The sequence below is a fragment of the Aethalodelphis obliquidens genome, unplaced genomic scaffold (assembly GCF_003676395.1).
Source record: "Aethalodelphis obliquidens isolate GAN/ISIS:26980383/991018 unplaced genomic scaffold, ASM367639v1 scaffold11, whole genome shotgun sequence".
Taxonomy (NCBI): Eukaryota; Metazoa; Chordata; class Mammalia; order Artiodactyla; family Delphinidae; genus Aethalodelphis; species Aethalodelphis obliquidens.
The window spans coordinates 23,692,727-23,711,714 of NW_020837955.1; the positions used below are offsets into that span (position 1 = coordinate 23,692,727).

Consider the following 18,988-nt stretch of genomic DNA (forward strand, 5'->3'; position numbering starts at 1 on the left):
GGAACCAACCTGAAATAATGCATCTGACCTTCATAAAAGGGTAATGGATGGGCATTTAACATTAGGTCAGCCAGAACTTCAGAGAACAAATTCTAATAAGGACAGATGATGAGACAAAAATAAATGAATAAGGAGGTAGATAACTAAATATAAAAGATCTCCCCAAAGAAGGTTAAGCAGATAGTCTATTATGCATATTTGAAGAATGATCAGCCTCTGATACAGGTTTCCTTTCATTTCTGAGAACTTCTGGCCACAGAGGCAACCTACCTTCTGAGACCCACTCAGTGGTGTAAGAAACATGCAGTTTCCAGATCAATCTTACTTCATAATATTTCTAGACTAATTCAGGCTACCTCTACCCTGATTAATTACATTTGTTAAAAAGGAGTAACACCAAAAGACAGAGTTCTATTTTCCCCCTTTGGGAAAGAAATAGCACCTGAAGTCAACTAGAAGGCATTATCTAAACTTAGAAAAGGTTGATCTGTGGATATATTTATCATATCACCATTCTACCTGTTTAAAATCTAGCTAGCTACCTGTATGTTTTTTAACATAAATGTGGCTAATAAAACTCTGAATTATAACATCAACATCATATAAACTTGATCCTTATACAGATATAACTTAGTTGTTTTTAGTTCAGCAATTCATGATTAATATTTAACGTATCAGTTGCTTATTATATGTGATAGATACAACATCTTAAAAATGAGGAATAGCAAATATGTGATGTTAATTATGCAAGAAGCTTCTTTCTAACAACAATAAAATGATACTTAGTGCTACTTAAAGCTGCATGAAATACAACAGTGAATCACTAGTTAACCTGATAAGTTCTGAGAAACCAGGCACATTCTGAATCTGCCTTTCTTTTCTTTTTCTAACATTAGTGTTAGAGAGGCACAGATAAGAGTCAATAAAACTCAACTGTGTACCTACTCTGTAATATACTGTGTTAAAATTGAAAAGACCGTGGTTTGATTAGCTTTTTAAATCTATGAATGTTATCATAGGTGCTTTGATTTATATAAAATAGTACAAAGGACATGGCTGTTTCAAGTGTAGTTCCATGTACAGAGGGAGAATGGCTTAGATCAGTGTTTTCATTTTTGTTTTTTTACAACTGTGTTCTGTGGAGCCCAGGAGTACCAGAGGGCTCCCTGGGGCCAACTTGGGGTGATGAGGGAGTTCGTTCGTGGGGACTGCTCCTGGCACTCTGCCCCTGTTTCAAACAGAGAACTTTGCACTTATTATTCTGTAGCTTGTTTGAAACTCAGGGGCTTGGATCACTGTTGGAGCATCACCCAGAGGAAAAAAAAAAATGTAGATGTGGCATGCTTTCTTGGATTTGATCGGATTTTTTTTTTTTTTTTTTTTTTTGGCGGTACACGGGCCTCTCACCGCTGTGGCCTCTCCCGTTGCGGAGCACAGGCTCCGGACGCGCAGGCTCAGCGGCCATGGCTCACGGGCCTAGCTGCTCTGCGGCATGTGGGATCTTCCCGGAACGGGGCACGAACTCGCGTCCCCTGCATCGGCAGGCAGACTCTGAACCACTGCGCCACCAGGGAAGCCCTTGATCTGATTTTTGAACACTCAAAAAAAGAACGGAACAATGCGTGATGGACTAAAGAAGTACAAACACTCAGCTGTACCCAGGAAGGATCAAAGGAGATTATCTCTCCCTTTAGCCATCATTGTTCAGGTTAAGTGCAGGCGAGCAAGCATTTGTTGCCAAAAAAAGTCACTTCTACTGAAGTTTGGAAAATGCCACTTCCACTCTGTCCCTAAGTTCATGCATTGCACGTGTTTATGAATGAAACATACATGATTTTTTAAAAGATTAGAGGCAAACGCATGATCTTGTATACAAACGGACAGATAAAAGAGTCAGGGTAGAATGAGCAAGTGTTGCCTGTCTGCTAAGGGAAATGTCATGCACCCCCTTTGATGTATTATACAATACACTCGTTCCCCTCGGCCTCGCTGGATAATGTTGAGTGAGTGCTATGCAGAGTCCTGGCATTTTAAATATTAATCATGCTCTTCTTGGCTAGAAAACATAAAATTATACAATATGGCTTAGAAATTACTAAAACCTACAGGGATTTTTTTCTTTTCTTTTTTAACTGTTCTTGTTTATTCACTTGAAATAATTAATTTTATCATTAGAGAAAATAAATATGTCACAGCTGGTTTCACACTGTATTTTTTCTTTTCAAGTTCCAGCCTAGGAGTCCAAAACCCAACCTAAGTTCAATACAAATCCTCAGCCATGTGTTGGACATGACTGAACCCCAAGACCCTGTGCTCCGCATGTTAGAGACAACAAAGTGAATCAAGGCACTTATCCCATCCAGGACCCCGCGTTCTAAAGGGGCAAGTATACAGGGTCAAAAACAACTATAATCAGAAGAGAGAAGTGCAGGAAAACAGAAGCAGATGCCTGGGAGGTCAGGGGGAGTGAGAAAATCTCATTAGTGGAATTGATTCGATTTTATGGAATAGGTGGCAGGAACAGGTGGACCGGTGCCGGTCCGCAGCCTGTCAGGAACCAGGCCGCACAGCAGGAGGTGAGCGGCGGTCGAGCAAGCGAAGCTTCATCTGCCGCTCCCCATAGCGCCCCATCGCGCGCGTTACCGCCTGACCCATCCCCCCCAACCCCCCACCGCGCCGTGGAAAAATTGTGTTCCAAGAAACGGGTCCCTGGTACCAAAAAGGTTGGGGACCGCTGCTTTAAAGGTCTAATGATCTTTGCTCTTTTATTCACCAGTTGCATGCTGCCTCAGGCAAGACACTAAACTCTTGGGACTCAGTTTCCATATCTGTTAAATGCAAAAGCAGAATCTTAAAATTTCCCAAATCTTTTAGGCTCTGATTCAACGATTCCATCATTTTTCCTAAGAGAAGCTGGAGGACACTATCAACCACACCTCTTTCCTGTCCCCAAAGGTCACGTATATGATATAGAGCACCCAAGCAAATGACAAGAGGAATTAAGCATGCCCAGGATATAAAGAGAAGAGGCAAGAAGTCAATAATCATACACTTATTTAGAAAGTGCCACATACAGTACGGTAATTAAAACCTAAACATCTGGAGAAAATGTAAACAGTGTCTAATGTTGGCATGTACCAAGAGACCGGCAAGAATGGTCAATGTGCTCTGAGGAACCAGGGTCCTATTTATAGGATACAAGTCTTGGAAGGCTCTCTCAGCAGGAAAGATATTAATTAAGTGGTGATGACACAGAAAGGAGAAAGAACTGGGATATGCGGGGGTGGGTGGGGGCACAGGAAATATAAAGAACAAATAGTCTCTAGGTTTTTTCTTGGCTGGGAACACACTGTACAGACAGTACAAGGTTATAACAACTAAATGAATTGGCTGTTCTGAGTTTTAAAAAAAAAAAAACACTTTTTTTCTTCTTTTCTCCCCCAATGAATTCCACTTGGGATTCTGTATTCTGTAATCCTTAAAGATGTTATACAATACCGCATGAAGGGAGCATAGCTAAGGTTGGTTGGGGGTGATAGGAAAGGTACTGCGGATAGACGCACATTGAGTATAAAGAAGTTTTCTTTTTTAGGCAGAAAACAAATAAACTCAGAATTTAAGAGTAAGACTGAAATTTCAGCATTGATTTTTTCTCTTTGATACATTTGTATTAGCTCTCCCCATCACCATCTACAACCCAGATGTTCATTTCTGCGGCAGGTTAAGTCATCTTTTCTCATAGAATATTATATGTAGGAAGCCAATAAACTACTGCTGAAACCAACAAGACTTGGGATTTATCATGAACTGGGGGTGGGGGAGTACTTTCCCTCGGAGGCATGGTGACGAATAGGGAGCTTGCCTCTCCTCTGGCACTAGGACCCACTCATCCTTGTACTTTTGAGCCTACCTCATATATCAGAGGCCAGGTGCTGAGTTCCTTCGAAAGAGAGGATGCTTGAGCTAGGATAATACCTGGGAGCCAGATTTCTATGTCTCTTAGTCAAGATTTCCTAGACTGACCTATGATGAGATTACAGTTTTTAGTGTAACAGACACATCCAAGGAAAGCTGCAGTAATTTACAGCAGGCTTGCAAAGAAATAGCCAATGAATGATCATCAATTTAAACTGCAAATAAGGGCCTGTTTCGTCCCGGCTGCTGATCCCAGTAATACCCCTAACAAGCTGCCTGCAAAGCCAGGGCCTGATGCCTGCTGTTGGAGACATATTGATTGAAGAACTGTGCTTGTCCGCATAAGCAGCTAAAAATAGCCAGAAGAATGCAAAGGCAAAACAGGTTTCTGGGAATGGAAGACAGTTACTCCTCTGTCAGTTTTATTCCAGTTGCTCTCACTGATGTGAAGAGGAGAGAGAAGTATCTGGTACAAAAGATGTTAACTTGTTAGACAGCACCCCAGAGACCTGAAAGAATTAATACAACCCTTTAAAGGAGCCTGCCTTTTCACTGGAGGACGCAGAAGTCCTAGGAGAATTAGAGCAAACCTCAATGCCTTTGTCCTGCATAATTAATACAGCCTGATATTTCTCTTCTTCTTCTTCTTCTTTTTTTATAACATAAACTCTCATTGATTGGGAGAAATATATTCACACTTTAAAATGTTGGGCAGGTACCATCTCTTTGGTTCAAGTATGTCCCTTTGTGGGGGAAAGTCCATATTTCATGGTGATAAATTCACCTCATAAGTAGAAAAACTGAACACAAATATACTGCTATGTCAACTTTATTGATTTTTGCACCATTGTAAAGACCTTCATCGTCCTCCAATATTTCTTAAATCTATCAGCATCTCAGAAAGTCACCCTGAAGGCCTCATTTATCTGTAGAGGAAAAGATCCCTCCCCCTAGGTTCACCCATAAACATTGTGATTTAAACAGCTCAGGCCTGCCTCTGCTTCTGGAAGTTGACCTGCAGAGAGAAAGCTGTTCTCAGAGTCACGGGCAATGGCTACTTCTTCTCTGGAAAAAGGATCAGCCAAGTCTTAATTTTAGCTAAATGCCCATGGCCAAATGTCTTTTTTTTTTTTTTTTTTTGCGGTACACGGGCCTCTCACTGTTGTGGCCTCTCCCGTTGCGGAGCACAGGCTCCGGACGCGCAGGCGCAGCGGCCATGGCTCACGGGCCCAGCCGCTCCGCGGCATGTGGAATCTTCCCGGACCAGGGCACGAACCCTTGTCCCCTGCATCGGCAGGCGGACTCTCAACCACTGCGCCACCAGGGAAACCCCAAATATCTTTTTTGAAAGCCCTGCAGGTAACTACAGATTAAGTATGCAGCTTGATTGATATTGATGTATTAACATAAATAGATTCAGTGGCAGGGCTCCATTCTGTATCACATCTAAGCTTTCTTCTAGTCTTAGGAGCTACATCTGGACTTGAGATCCCACTCTTCAGGTCCTGCTCCTGTTAACAGTGTTGTAGTCTTCAGGTCACTACCACATACTCTGCTGCTACAGAAAAGCCTATGCCTACCTTCAATATTTGACATCCTATTTTTAAAAATCATATTCCTTTCTAATGTCATTAATAAAACAGAGACTGTCACTAGATGAGAACAATTCTAAGTCTCTTCCAGCTGTAAATTCCTTTGTTTTCGCCTGTATCACTTTACAAACAGGAAAATGTAACTGACTTACCCAAAGGAACCTGCTAGGTGGAAGCAGAGCCAGAGACTTCTCAACTACAGAAAGTCATAGTGCATTTACTACTAGAATACGGGATCTTTGAGGGTAGAAAGCTGGCTTATTTCTTTTTGTATCCTATACTGCCTACAGAGTGTTGATTGCTAAATTAAATGTACTAAAAATGTGAACTAGAGGAAAAATCAATAGGGGTTACAAGAATCAATTCAAAGCCAACAAACATAACTCAATCTCATTATAAAAAATAAAGGATATAAATTTGGCTCCTTAATTTAGGACTGTATACAGCAGATCAAAATTGTTTAGATGTAATTGGTGATGATGGACCGGTCATCAACCAGGAAGGGGAAGATAGGAGTGTTCAAGGGAAATCTCTAAATTTGTGAGGTTGACATTATTGAACTGTGCTGTCCAATACTGTGGCCATCAGCCACATGTGGCTACTTGCATTCAAATTAATTAAAACGAAATGAAATGTAAAATCTGGTTCCTCAGTCACACTAGCCATACTTCAAATAATAGCCCCAAGTGGTTAGTGTCTATAGTATTGGATAGCTTAGAGGAACATTTCTATCATTGTAGAAAGTTCTACTGAACACAGCTACTTATAGAGGATAATCACTACTTTCACTTCCAATAATTATATGAAGAAGGAGAAGGAAGATGAGAAAAGGAGAATAAAGCGAAGAGAAAACATGATTAAGCCTTAACTATTCTGTGCTAAACACCTGACATGACTTAGTTCATATAATTCTTACAACTTTCCCCATGAGGTAGGTACTATAATTATCCCCATTTTCAATTTGATGACACTGTGCTTGGAGAGATTAAGTAAATCACCATAGGTATATACTTGTTAAGTGGCTTAGCTGGGTTTTTACTCAAGCCATCTGACTCCAGAGTCTATGCACAATGGGAAATTATGCTGCTCCAAAATAAAAACTTGAAATGTTTACAGCCAGAAGAAACATTACGCCCTACCTAGCTGGTTCTTAATCCCAGATACGTACCAGAAGCACCTGGGGAGCTTGCGCGAGATACAGTTCCCTGAGGCCTAACCCAGAGCAACAGGAGTGGGGCTAAGGCTTGCGTATGTGGGGAAGCCTAGTGCTCTGAATGTACAGCCAGAGTTGAGGATGACTGTTTAGAGATGTACTAATCTACCTTCCACAGTCCGGATGACAAAATGCGGCACCTACCTACCCAAGGTCACGAACAGTACCCACTGACAGATCTGAAATGAGAACCTAGGTATCAGGGCTGCCATCATAACAGAATATGGCTTAGGACACATGAATGAAAAACCTTTTTCTGCTTCCTGATGGATACTCATCTCTATTCATATAACTCACATAATACTTAGAAATTACATGTCAGAATTCAGAACTGGATAGTGCAAATTTTTAAAACCAAACAATGAATGTAACACCACTCTCCTCTTGAGACAAATAGGTCTTTCTCTTCTAAAAGCAGACATTTTCTTCCTAAGAAAATAACATCTTTCTCTGAAGAGTAAATAAACCCTCTTCATAAGAGTAGTATTATACAGTGGAAACGGTATGACTGCCAAGCAAGAAACCTGAATCTTCTCCCAACTGTGCCCATAACTCTGTGATGGGGGCAAGTCATTTCCTTTCTTTGAACCTTAGTTTTCTCATCTGTAAAATTAGCTTGTGGTGTATGATGATCACCAAGGTTCCTTCCCAGCATTGCCTCCATTCTGACATTTGTGTGCAGGCTGAATAAACTTTTGAAATGAAACTTCCAACCTGCTGTAGGACAATGCATTTACTTCAACTCTAGCCAATCTATTTACTCCATGTCAAGGGAAAACAGGGGGACATCACATGAAAATCCCATCTTTTCTTCTGTTTTGTCAAGGCTCATTCTGATTCTTGTCACTGATTGGTCAGAGCTCTTAACAAGAGTCTGAACATCCATTCAACAAGACATTCCCTGTAGCTGTCTCTTGGAAATGGTAATGATATACCTACCCCATCTCCCTCCTACATTCACAGCTGCTGATCTGAAAATTATGATGTGTCAGACATTTTACCACCTTAACATCCATCAACTCATCTTTATATCTCTTAAAGCTTAACTGTATTGGATTTTTAGGTGGTTTAGAGAGGTTAGCCAGCCAAGACAGAAGTCACATCATGAATAAACAGCATTCTGAATATACATTTCTTACCTTACGCTTGTTGGTAGGACACACGTAGAGATAGCTTAAAATTGTTTTCAACCCAACTTTATCATTCAGCTTCTCATAGGTTGTCCCATAATCGGTTGACCTGTAATTCAAAAGGAGCATTCATGAGGACAGAAGTATATACGTCATTTGTCTGCTTGTCAGTATAATGTATGTTTTACATAGTAGAATGGCTCTCCAGAGGTTTCTAAATGATTCATGTAGTACATAATGATGCTTAATTATGTACACAGTAGCATCATGTGAGTGGTTAACATTTGCATTTAAATTGAATTGGTAAAAATTAAAACTCCATCTCTCACTGCTCCTTAAGGTACGTGCATTGCATAAAGAAAGTGTTTAATTTTCAAAGATTGAGAATGAGGGTGTCCCTTGAATTAACCAAAGAAATAAAGACCTTTTACTTAGATTTGACATTTCCAAACTTCTGCTTTATCTTTGGCAAGTGGAAAAGCAGGTTCTCCTGATTTATCTACAAGCTGTGTTTTCTCTCATGAGCCATAGAATATATGGTGGGTCAGTCCCTCCAAAGGTCATTCAGTCTTTTCCTATTATTTAAGAATAAGAAAATGTCTTGATAATAAGTGAAATTTCACAATTCTAGTTGGTGGCCTTTTCCAGCGTTAAGCCACCTGGAGTTGGGAGAATATCACTTCTTGGTACTGACTCTATCTTTTTTGGAGATTCTCTCCTCTCTTCTTGATGCTGGTCAGTAACTTATTAATTCAGACTGAATAAATAGGCCTTAATCACCTCTTCTATGTAAGTCTATTACATATTTCAGAATTGTACATCTTATTAGATCAACACTGCAACCACGTACAGTAGGAAATATTATCTGTATTTGAAGAAAGTGGTTCAGAGAACTTAAGTGACCTATCCAAAGCCAGTTAGAATTTGACTCTAGGTATCATGGCCCTAAGCCCTGTGTTGTTTACATTATACCATAGCTCTGTTTGTTTTTTGTTTTTTAATTTAAAGGAAACATATAAAATCTCTTGTCAGCCTTCTTTATACATATAGAAGATTCCCAATGAAAATTCATTCATTCATTCCTTTACATTTGTAGAGCCTCTAAAATGGACCAGGACCTGTGCTATGTAGCAGGATACAACACATGCCCCTACTCTCAAGAATCTAACAGCTTTTTATTTTATTTATTTATTTATTTATTTATTTATTTATTTATTTATTTTTGGCTGCATGGGTCTTTGTTGCTGCACGTGGGCTTTCTCTAGTTGCAGCGAGCAGGGGCTACTCTTCGTTGTGGTACGCAGGCTTCTCATTGCAGTGGCTTCTCTTGTTGCACAGCGTGCGCTCTAGGTGCACGGGCTTCAGAAGTTGTGGCTCGCGGGCTCTAGAGCACAGGCTCAGCAGTTGTGGTGCATGGGCTTAGTTGCTCTGCGGCATGTGGGATCTTCCCAGACCAGGGCTCAAACCCGTGTCCCCTGCGTTGGCAGGTGGATTCTTAACCATTGTGCCACCAGGGAAGTCCCAAGAATCTAACAGCTTTGAGAGGCAGAAAAAAAGCTGTAATGTGTTATGTGTAATGAAAGAGATAAAAATTAACAAGACTCAGAAAATAAAGTTGGTTTAATTAGAAAACCACAAAAATGTAATTATTTTAATTTATTTCTGATATTGATAGAAGTTGCATATTCCCATAGACCATAAAGACTAAATAGAAGAATTTTCTGTTAACAACCTCAACACCATATATTAAGAGCCTACTCTGGACCAGGCACTGGAGACAGAAAGCTATAAAATATAAGTTCCTGGAATTAAGGAATTAAGAATTATTGTGGCTGGGGACCCAGGGATCTCTTTACCCTAAAAATTTATATATACATATATATATAATACATAAATATTATAAATGACATTATATTATTATAATATATATTATATATATAAATTATAAGTAAATAAATATAGTCAGTATGTTATAAAATTTAGATTATACTCCAAATCACTGAAGATTGGAGTGGTATGAAAAGTTTCTTGGAAGGACTATGGACCTTGAAAATGGAAAATCGGTAGGGCTTTAGAAAAGGGATGTAGAGTTGACCCTTGAACAGCAGGGGAGTTAGGGGTACCAACTAACTATTCCTGTAGTCAAAAATCAGCCTATAACTTACAGTCAGCCCTATATATATATATATATATATATATATATATATATATGTGGTTTCTCCACATCTGTGGTTCTGCATTCAAGGATTCAAACAACCACAGATTGTGTAGAACTATAGTATTTACTACTGAAAGATATCCATGTATTAGTGGATGCACACAGTTCAAACCTGTGCTGTTCAAGGGCCAGCTGTAGTCAGGGCATCAAAAACTAGAAGTACCTTGTGTAATCCAAATACATAACTGGATTTCCTCAGGACCAGTCTGTGCTCTAGCCGAACTGAACAAACGCTGGCTTGATAGCCAAGAATATTTGAAGAATAATCCCAAACTCTTCACAGAAGATCTTATCCATGAACCACAACAAACTTCTTTAAATTCTCCTTCCATATTTACTTTTTTCTCCTCAAACTCATCTTGATGTGAAAATCCCTTCTACTTTCTAAGAAATATCTGAGACTTCTTCCCTTACTCAGTCTAATCTTGGTGTTTGACTATTTTTTCCCACTCTTACCCTGGCCTTACTGGGTCTACTTTCTCTTCTTATTAAGATTTGCTTGTCTGCAAAATTTCACTAGTCTTTCTCTAACTCCTTTTATTGGATAACTTTTTCTATTTAGTATTCTGAACAATACTCACAAGTTCAAGGACAAAAAACCCAGATTCAAAATCTATGGGGGGCAGTGATGAGAGGAGGATGAAATGTACAAATACCTCTACATTAATAAATTTTGCCTAGTGATAGATGGAAATCAATAGGACTATGTTGGAGATGAGAGAACGGTTCAATTTTTCTAGTGGGATAATGGAAAGGAGGCCAGAGAGGTAGGGATCAGTCTATAAAAGCATGATAATTAGTTTCTTATAATTTCTATCAACTTGATCTCTGACCTACTCAATGAATATTTTTACATTCAAAAAACATACTACAGGGCTTCCCTGGTGGCGCAGTGGTTGAGAGTCCGCCTGCCGATGTGGGGGACACGGGTTCGTGCCCTGGTCCGGGAAGATCCCACGTGCCGCGGAGCGGCTGGGTCCGTGAGCCATGGCCGCTGAGCCTGGCGTCCGGAGCCTGTGCTCTGCAACGGGAGAGGCCACAACAGTGAGAGGCCCGCGTACCGCAAAAAAACCCCAAAAAAACAAACAAGCAAAAAACATACTAGAAGGGCAAACTCTGTGTGTGTGTGTGTGTGTATTTAACTGAAATCCCAATGTGACAAGATGATAATGGAGTGACTATTTCAGATTTACATTAACAACTTCTTTTTCAGATAGCTTACAATATGTTATTGGGCATTTTTCTCTTGTTATAACGTCACCAATCCAGATACCTCAGGTATCTTCCATTACTTTTTGTGCCAGTTTTTGCCCCTTGATTTTCCAAAGCTCAAATAGTGAATCGAAATTTGTTAATTCTCAATTCCAGCAGAACTAAATGTTTAAACATTATGGTATTATAATAATTGATAGAAAGAAGAAAAAAAATGACGTATTTCGACACACCCCAAATGGCATAGACTGGCAATTCTCCACGGTTGTCCCACAGAACTAGAATTAGACTGTTGACAAGTATCATAGGTAAAACTAACAGGCAGCTGGGATACACTGGTACAATGACACAGGAGTGAAATACTCCTGTGGCAAACCAGTTGGCAAACAGTTACTGCACCAAGTTCACAGAATAGCTGCTTCCACCACCTTCGCCACCATGGTCTCTTCTTGGAGAACTCCCAGATCCCTCACAGTCCCAGCAACTGAAAGATTGAGGGCTGGCACAGCAGAGGTCCCCAAGAAACTTGCTCCAGCACCTGTTCTGAATGGCCACTGCCTACTCCAGTCAGCCTGAGCCCCAGTAGAGGAGACAGTGACCTTGGAGGAGGCACTGCACCCTGGGAGGCAATTCCCAGTGCCCGTCTGCAAACTCCCCTGCACAGCTAACACATGCTTCTAGTTATGCCTGCATGGTCAAATGCGGGAAACTCAGTCTCCTAGGTATGTGGGCTCCAAAAGAGCAGGAGAAAGACAGACAGTTGAGCAGCAGGCTGGCTGTTGAGCCAGTGCACTAGCTGTTAAATATTTTAAGTATCATCTCTAGATATGGGGGAGAGGAGTGTGACCTAAGATCAAAAAATGTTAGGAAACACTTGTTAAGGCAAATGTAATGTTTCTTCACTTCAGAACTTAGAAATTTTATTATTCTTACATACATGCCTAAATTGTATTATTCTAATATACACTGTGAACCTCTTACATGCCAATTGCATGCAGCATTTTCAAAGCACATTTGATTATAGGGTCCATTCTTGAGAGATATCTAATGAGATTAGTGTTCTGAACAACATACTTTGGGAAACAGTATGAAGAACAATAACAACAAAAAAGCCAAAAAAAGATTATGGATCTTGGTTTCATAAGAAAAGGAGAATAAAAATATTTAAAACAAATCAAATCGGCAAAGAGAAATGCCAGTTATGCTAACCACAGTGACTGCTGTTGTAAAGGCAATAAAGGGAAGTAATCTTAAAAAATATGTATCATACACAGACATATTTAAGATACAATATAAGCAGCCTTGATAAATAGCAAATGATTAAATCAAGGATTGCAGGTTCTTCCTTTTGATCCTTAATCCTTATTCTACCCTTTCTATGAACGTATCTTAAATAGTGACTTTTAGAACATTTCAAAGATGTCTTTATTTAAGTATTTACTATATGCATAGAACTAAGATGAGCTTCTCGAAGGGGCAGAGAAACCATATTCAAGGCATGGCACCTGCCTTCCAAGAACTTACGATCTCTTTGAAAAGACAAAAAGTCCCCCAGTTGAAGGGATAAATACACGGCATGGCTAGTTTCCACAAGGAGTGGCAGAAATAAAATGTGTGATTGGATTTCCTCTACTATAATTTTATGACATCAAATGAGATAATAAATAAGCACAGAATCATTTGTAAACTAAATTAATCCATAAAAAGTGCCGAGCACAATAGCTGGTATGTAATGAACAATCTACAAATGATAGCTTTTGTTGTACATTTTATCACTCATCTTTTTTTCTTGATTTTTCATATTCTTTGCCCAACACTTAACTAAAACCCATCACATGAACCCTCAAGGAAAATCTGAATCACTGAAAATGAGCTAGAGTTAGTTTGCTTAGAAGATACGACTATTTCATCAAGCTATTACCATTTTAAAATGTAACCACATTTAACCTATCATATTTTAAAGGATATGTGCTAGTACCTTTGTGTGGGTCTTGGATCAGAAAGCTAAGGGTAAGAACTGGAATTTGATAGTTAAAGATTTTGCACTCTGCTTCTGTAATAATTGTGCCAGGATCCCATTGCTGAATAGACTGCTATGCTTAAGAAACCTAACAGAAAATAAAAATGAACATTTATTGGGTGCTTACAATGTGATCTAAGCTCTTCAGCTCATACAGAATCCCATGAGATGCACACTGATGGTCACATGCTACAGATAAGGAAGGCTCAGATGTCTAAGTAAGCTGCTTAACTAAGGCCACAGAACTTGGAGGTACAGCCCTCATTCTGGGCTGTATCCTTAACCCCACGCTGCACTGGCTCTCTCCAAAGTTACAAGAGGAAAAGGAAATACACTTACAAAATCTAGCTTTGTATTTCTTAGTAAAAGGAACATGAACTGAAATCATTAGAAGTCCCTTGTGGTATAGGCCAAAACTTCGCTTCTCTTCATACTTAGTAAAAATACAGAGGCCCTGCCAGGGAGAATCGATATGAAGAAAAACATAACCAGGGCTTCCCCAGTGGCGCAGTGGTTGAGAATCTGCCTGCCAATGCAGGGGACCAGGGTTCAAGCCCTGGTCCGGGAAGATCCCACATGCCACAGAGCAACTAAGCCCGTGCGCCACAACTACTGAGCCTGTGCTCTAGAGCCCATGAGCCACAACTACTGACCCACATGCCACAACTACTGAAGCCCGTGCGCCTAGGGCCAGTGCTCTGCAGCAAGAGAAGCCACAGCAATGAGAAGCCCGTGCACCGCAACAAAGAGTAGCCCCCGCTCGCCGCAACTAGAGAAAGCCCGCGCGCAGCAACGAAGACCCAACACAGCCAAAAATAAATAAAATAAATAAATTTAAAAAAAAAAACAGAAAAGCATAACCAGAAACTCTCACAATGATGTACGAGGAAAAGAAAGTATGTCTTTGATCTGGTCCACCTTGGCTCCTGGGAGCCAAGAAATATGCACAGAGTGAGTGGGTCAAACTGTTCATGATTAGATGATGGCTCATGAAGATTACCAGGACGCCACAGCCTAACAGCACAAGCAATGACTTGAAGTCGAACAGAACTGGGCTCAGGAGCTCACTATCTGAGTAACCAAGCAGTCAGTGTACTGGTCTCCATAACAAACTCCAGACTTGCTATAGAAAAGTCACATTTACTTTTATATCTAATAGGTTTGCAATATAATTCTGAGATGTGCATTCCTCAATCCCTCTCCTTTGCCCCTCTCCTGCCTACCCCTGCCAACTCCAGCCTTGTTATTCTCTGTATCTAGAAAGCTCTTTCCCCAGATACCCTGACAGATGGCCCCTCAGTTCTTTCTGGACACCATTCGTGCTGTATGAAATAGTGACCCCCGCCTCACTCTCCCAGCACACTGCACCTCCTTAGCCTCTTTTATTTTCATAGTATTTACACCCCTCTGATAGATTTTTAGTTTTTTTTTTTTTTTATTGTTTGTCATCTTCCACCAGAATGTAAGCTCCATGAGAGTAGGAAAGATGTCTGTTTTGTGCACAGCTGTCTTCCTAGCTCTCAGTGTCCCCCAGACACTTGTGAAACCCAATTGTTTTTGGCTGAGTGGCTGACTTCCCAGATGTTTGCTCTTCTTGTGTGGCCCACTGGATTTCTACTAATGCAAAATTAAGAGGCTCACTTAGTCTGGCAAAAACCACTGCAGTCCCTGCCGTGTGCAGATACAATCAGCTGTGCAGGATGAAGCCGGACGAGGGCAGTGAGCGTGTTCTATGCTCCTCTACTTTTTAATGGAGAAACCTCTGCCTGGCGTCTCTTTCCTTACTACTCTAAGTACCATAAGGACGGCGCACATCTTTGCTCATCCCCAAGTCCCTAGTCTCCAGGATGAGGCTGGGGCGCCTTCTGCCTACCGAGGCTGAATGAATACATGAAGCCTGATGGACACACTCTCTGAACCAAGGATGAGCCAGGCTACTTCTTCAAAAAGGCTTTAGAAAGTATCCAAATAACCTGACCCCCTCCTTCTCCACCTCCAGGCCCCAGAGAGGGGAGATACTCTCTCCCAGACACCGTGCCATATTGCCAAGGTCACAAAACCAAGACTCAGGCTGTAGAGGGAAGCCTGGAGACAGGAAGCATCAAGGCATCACTGAAATCAGCTCAAATGAGATGTCCTGAAAGCAGAACAGCGTTTACCTCTAAATCAAGCGGCTGCGGCTTCTGTGTTTTGTTTCTTTCCTAAAATCATTAAGAGCAGCCACCTCCATTGTTCCTGGTGCATTTGGAGGCATAAAAGTTGCTTCCAAAGGCAAAGGTTCACTGGCTGCATCGCAGACTCCGCTCCTGCGTAACTCAGGATGCATGAGGTTAAAGCAGTGAGAATAATTTAGGGTTTGGAAAATGTTTGCGAGTGAGTCGACATTTAAATAACTTCATTATCATTCACTGACGGATTTTTTTAACTTGTCAGTGCAACTGATATTTCTATTACCATGTTATAACAAACCTCTGCACATTTAAAGCACAGTCACCAGATTCCATTAGTCTACCCACTGTCAAGAAAATATGTCCCAATCCATTTTTCATAATACCTCGAGAATAGGCAGTCTACATCAAATGATGACGTGGGGCTGAAGGAAACTGTCTCCTGCTTCCTAAGGAGTCTGCCCTGAAATACGTTTGCCTGTCAGCCTAAACATATAATTTAAATGTGCTGCTGAGACATTATGGTGAATCCAGAGCTGAACAAGCTTCCCTCCATTGCTTGGATACACTGAGCTTTTCAGATCAACCTGCAGAATCAGAGCAAAGGGGGTTCAAGAGCAGGATCCGGGGGAGGCATGTCAACGTGCTATACAGATGCTTCCACTCTGCCATGTGCCACAGTACTTGCAATGTAATTTAATTTGTAATAAAAAACTGTTTGGGCTTCCCTGGTGGTGCAGTGGTTGAGAGTCCGCCTGCTGATGCCGGGGACACGGATTTGTGCCCTGGTCCGGGAAGATCCCACATGCCGCAGAGCAGCTGGGCCCGTGAGCCATGGCCGCTGGGCCTGCGCGTCCGGAGCCTGTGCTCCGCAACGGGAGAGGCCACAACAGTGAGAGGCCCGCGTACCGCAAAAAAAAAAAAAACAACCAAAACTGTTTATTTTCTAAATGTAAGGGACAGTACCTATGTGTTAGTAAGCTGTGAAAGTCCTCTCTCATCTTTCTGGTCTTTCTTTGCTATCATTCTTCCTTTCCTTGTATCATCATACTGTGCTTTTTTTTTATTGAAGTATAGTCGATTTACAATGTTGTGTTAATTTCTGCTATACAGCAAAGTGATTCAGTTATACATAGATATATATTCTTTTTCATATTCTTTTCCATTATGGTTTATCACAGGATATTGAATGTAGTTCCCTGCATCACACTGTGTTCTTGATGCTTCTAGTCACGCAGGGCAGCTGAGATAAGAAACTTGAATATATTTGATTGTAAGTGTATGGATATTGCTCCGTGGGAAAGCAGCGATAGAGAATACAAGACGTTGCCACCCACAGACATTTCTGCAGTAAGTAAACTGATCTATATTACAGTTAACGTTAAAGAAAGGGGTTACCCTTACCTCTGAACTATCTTCCAATTCATTTTTTGAGTATAAAAATAACCAGAATTGGCACTGATACCCAGATCTCTGACTATGTTGCTTAAGAAAGGGAGGACAAATTAATTTAGGCAGCGGTCTCCTGGTCAGCTTTTTGGGGAACGGGTACAGAGAAGAGTAATTTTCCTAACGAGGTGATGCCCATGAGTTCCTTCTGACACACACACATACACACACACGCATACACAGGACTGTCTGCCTCCAGTGTCTCTCTTTTTTTAAAAAAATTATTTTATTTATTTATTTTTGGCTGCGTTGGGTCTTCATTGCTGCATGCGGGCTTCCTCTAGCTGCAGTGAGCGGGGGCTACTCTTTGTTGTGGTGCACGGGCTTCTCATTGCGGTGGCTTCTCTTGTTGCGGAGTACGGGATCCAGGAGGGCTCTAGAGCACAGGCTCAGTAGTTGTGGCGCACGGGCTTAGTTGCTCCGCAGCGTGTGGGATCTTCCCATAACAGGGATTGAACCCGTGTCCCCTGCACTGGCAGGCGGATTCTTAATCACTGCGCCACCAGGGAAGTCCGATATCAGGTTATCTTGTTAGTTTTTTTTTTTTTTTTTTCTATAAATGGTAGGAACCTCAAACTCACATGATGGTGTGTAACTGAGCTTTTGCTACCTTTAGTTTTCTAAAAGTTACGTGAAGTGGAAATTGGAGAGGACTGGACCATCTGATCTCTAGCCATGACTGTAACATGCAAGAATTCCTATAGCAGGAGTTTTGGGGAACTCTACATCCATAGTGAAGCCTAGAGTTAGGCTTGGAGATAAATATCATCCCAGAATTGCAGGAGACAACCCGGGGTTGGAGTGTCAAGGTAGGCGTACATCCTCTTTGTCTGTTGTATGTTGTCGGTTTTCTAGTTAGCTTCTTTACGGATGAGATGATTGTGTCTGGTTGGGAAACATGGTTTGTTCACTATTGCGCAGCACTGCAATGCCTTAAATAATCACCATTTATCGTGGGGGGATCCCTACCTATCACTGTGAGGAAAGCTAAAAATTCTAAAATGTTAGCTCTTCAGTAAGGTCTTAGGGATAATCTCATTATCTCTGTTCAATGGTTTACATTCTTTTATTAAAGCAGTGGGGTGTCTAAGCCCTCCTCTAATTACGTAGTAGACGCATAAGGAGTTAGATGCATTGAAACCCCTGTCATCCACCCCAACAGACCCCCCAGACACCCTAGTTAACCTCTTTCAGTAACTCTTTAACACTTTCACATGACCTCTTGAAATCAATAAAGTACAGTTTCCACACAATAGAATAACTCTGACCTTATGATTCTGCAGATAAGCATTTAGTTGAGACCCAAGTCATGAAGAAAACCCAGGTTTTCTGATTCGTGTGCTAAGGCATTTCTCAGAATTACAGGATATCAAATATGCAAAAGTACCTTCATCTCGTCGGAGAAAAAATTATAAAGCTTAGCCAACTTAGAATTAATTCATACTGTAAGAAAGAAACATGGTTCCATATATGAAAGTTAATTCTCCTCCAAAACTAAAAACAAAGCAAGCAAATAAAAAAATCAGAGGCATAGATGTATAAGAAACTATGTGTAATCACACTTTGGAAGCACATCAAACTGAAAATAGTGTTTACATTCAGGAAAGGGACCAGGATGAGGGATGATAGTCAATCAAAGAGGATACAAATGATATATAATGCTTACAGAGAATGTATTCCAGCATCCCTCATGGAATGAGATTTAAAAGAAAAGCCCCAAAATACTTGTCATTGATCTTTATTCCAGCCAGTCTGCATGCAGTGATATCTAACCTACCCACAGGAAATATCCCTTTCACAAAATCTGACGGTCCAGCCACCTGGAGCTGGAGCTCTAACCGACACCATCACTCTAGGCCACACTAACACTTGTCCACAAGTCCCCAGGAGAAATGCCAGGTCCTACTTCCCTCAGCTCTTCCAATTTTATTCAAAAAGCAAAGTAATCCAGGAAAAACTGGCAGTTCCATCCATAATCCTACCATCGTCCCTTCCCTGCATTCTTTTTTTTTTTTTTTTTCGCGGTACGTGGGCCTCTCACTGCTGTGGCCTCTCCCGTTGCGGAGCCCAG

At 41.0% G+C, this 18,988-nt stretch overlaps 1 protein-coding gene across 1 annotated transcript in view; it reads right to left on the bottom strand.

Moving 5' to 3' along the window:
* The window catches only part of SORCS1 (sortilin related VPS10 domain containing receptor 1), a 576,135-nt gene that overhangs the window by 271,132 nt on the left and 286,015 nt on the right, over positions 1-18,988 (bottom strand). The window contains exon 4 of the mRNA XM_027113082.1: positions 7,860-7,959. Within this exon, the coding sequence (XP_026968883.1) occupies positions 7,860-7,959 (100 nt within the window). The remainder of the gene's footprint in view (positions 1-7,859; positions 7,960-18,988) is intronic.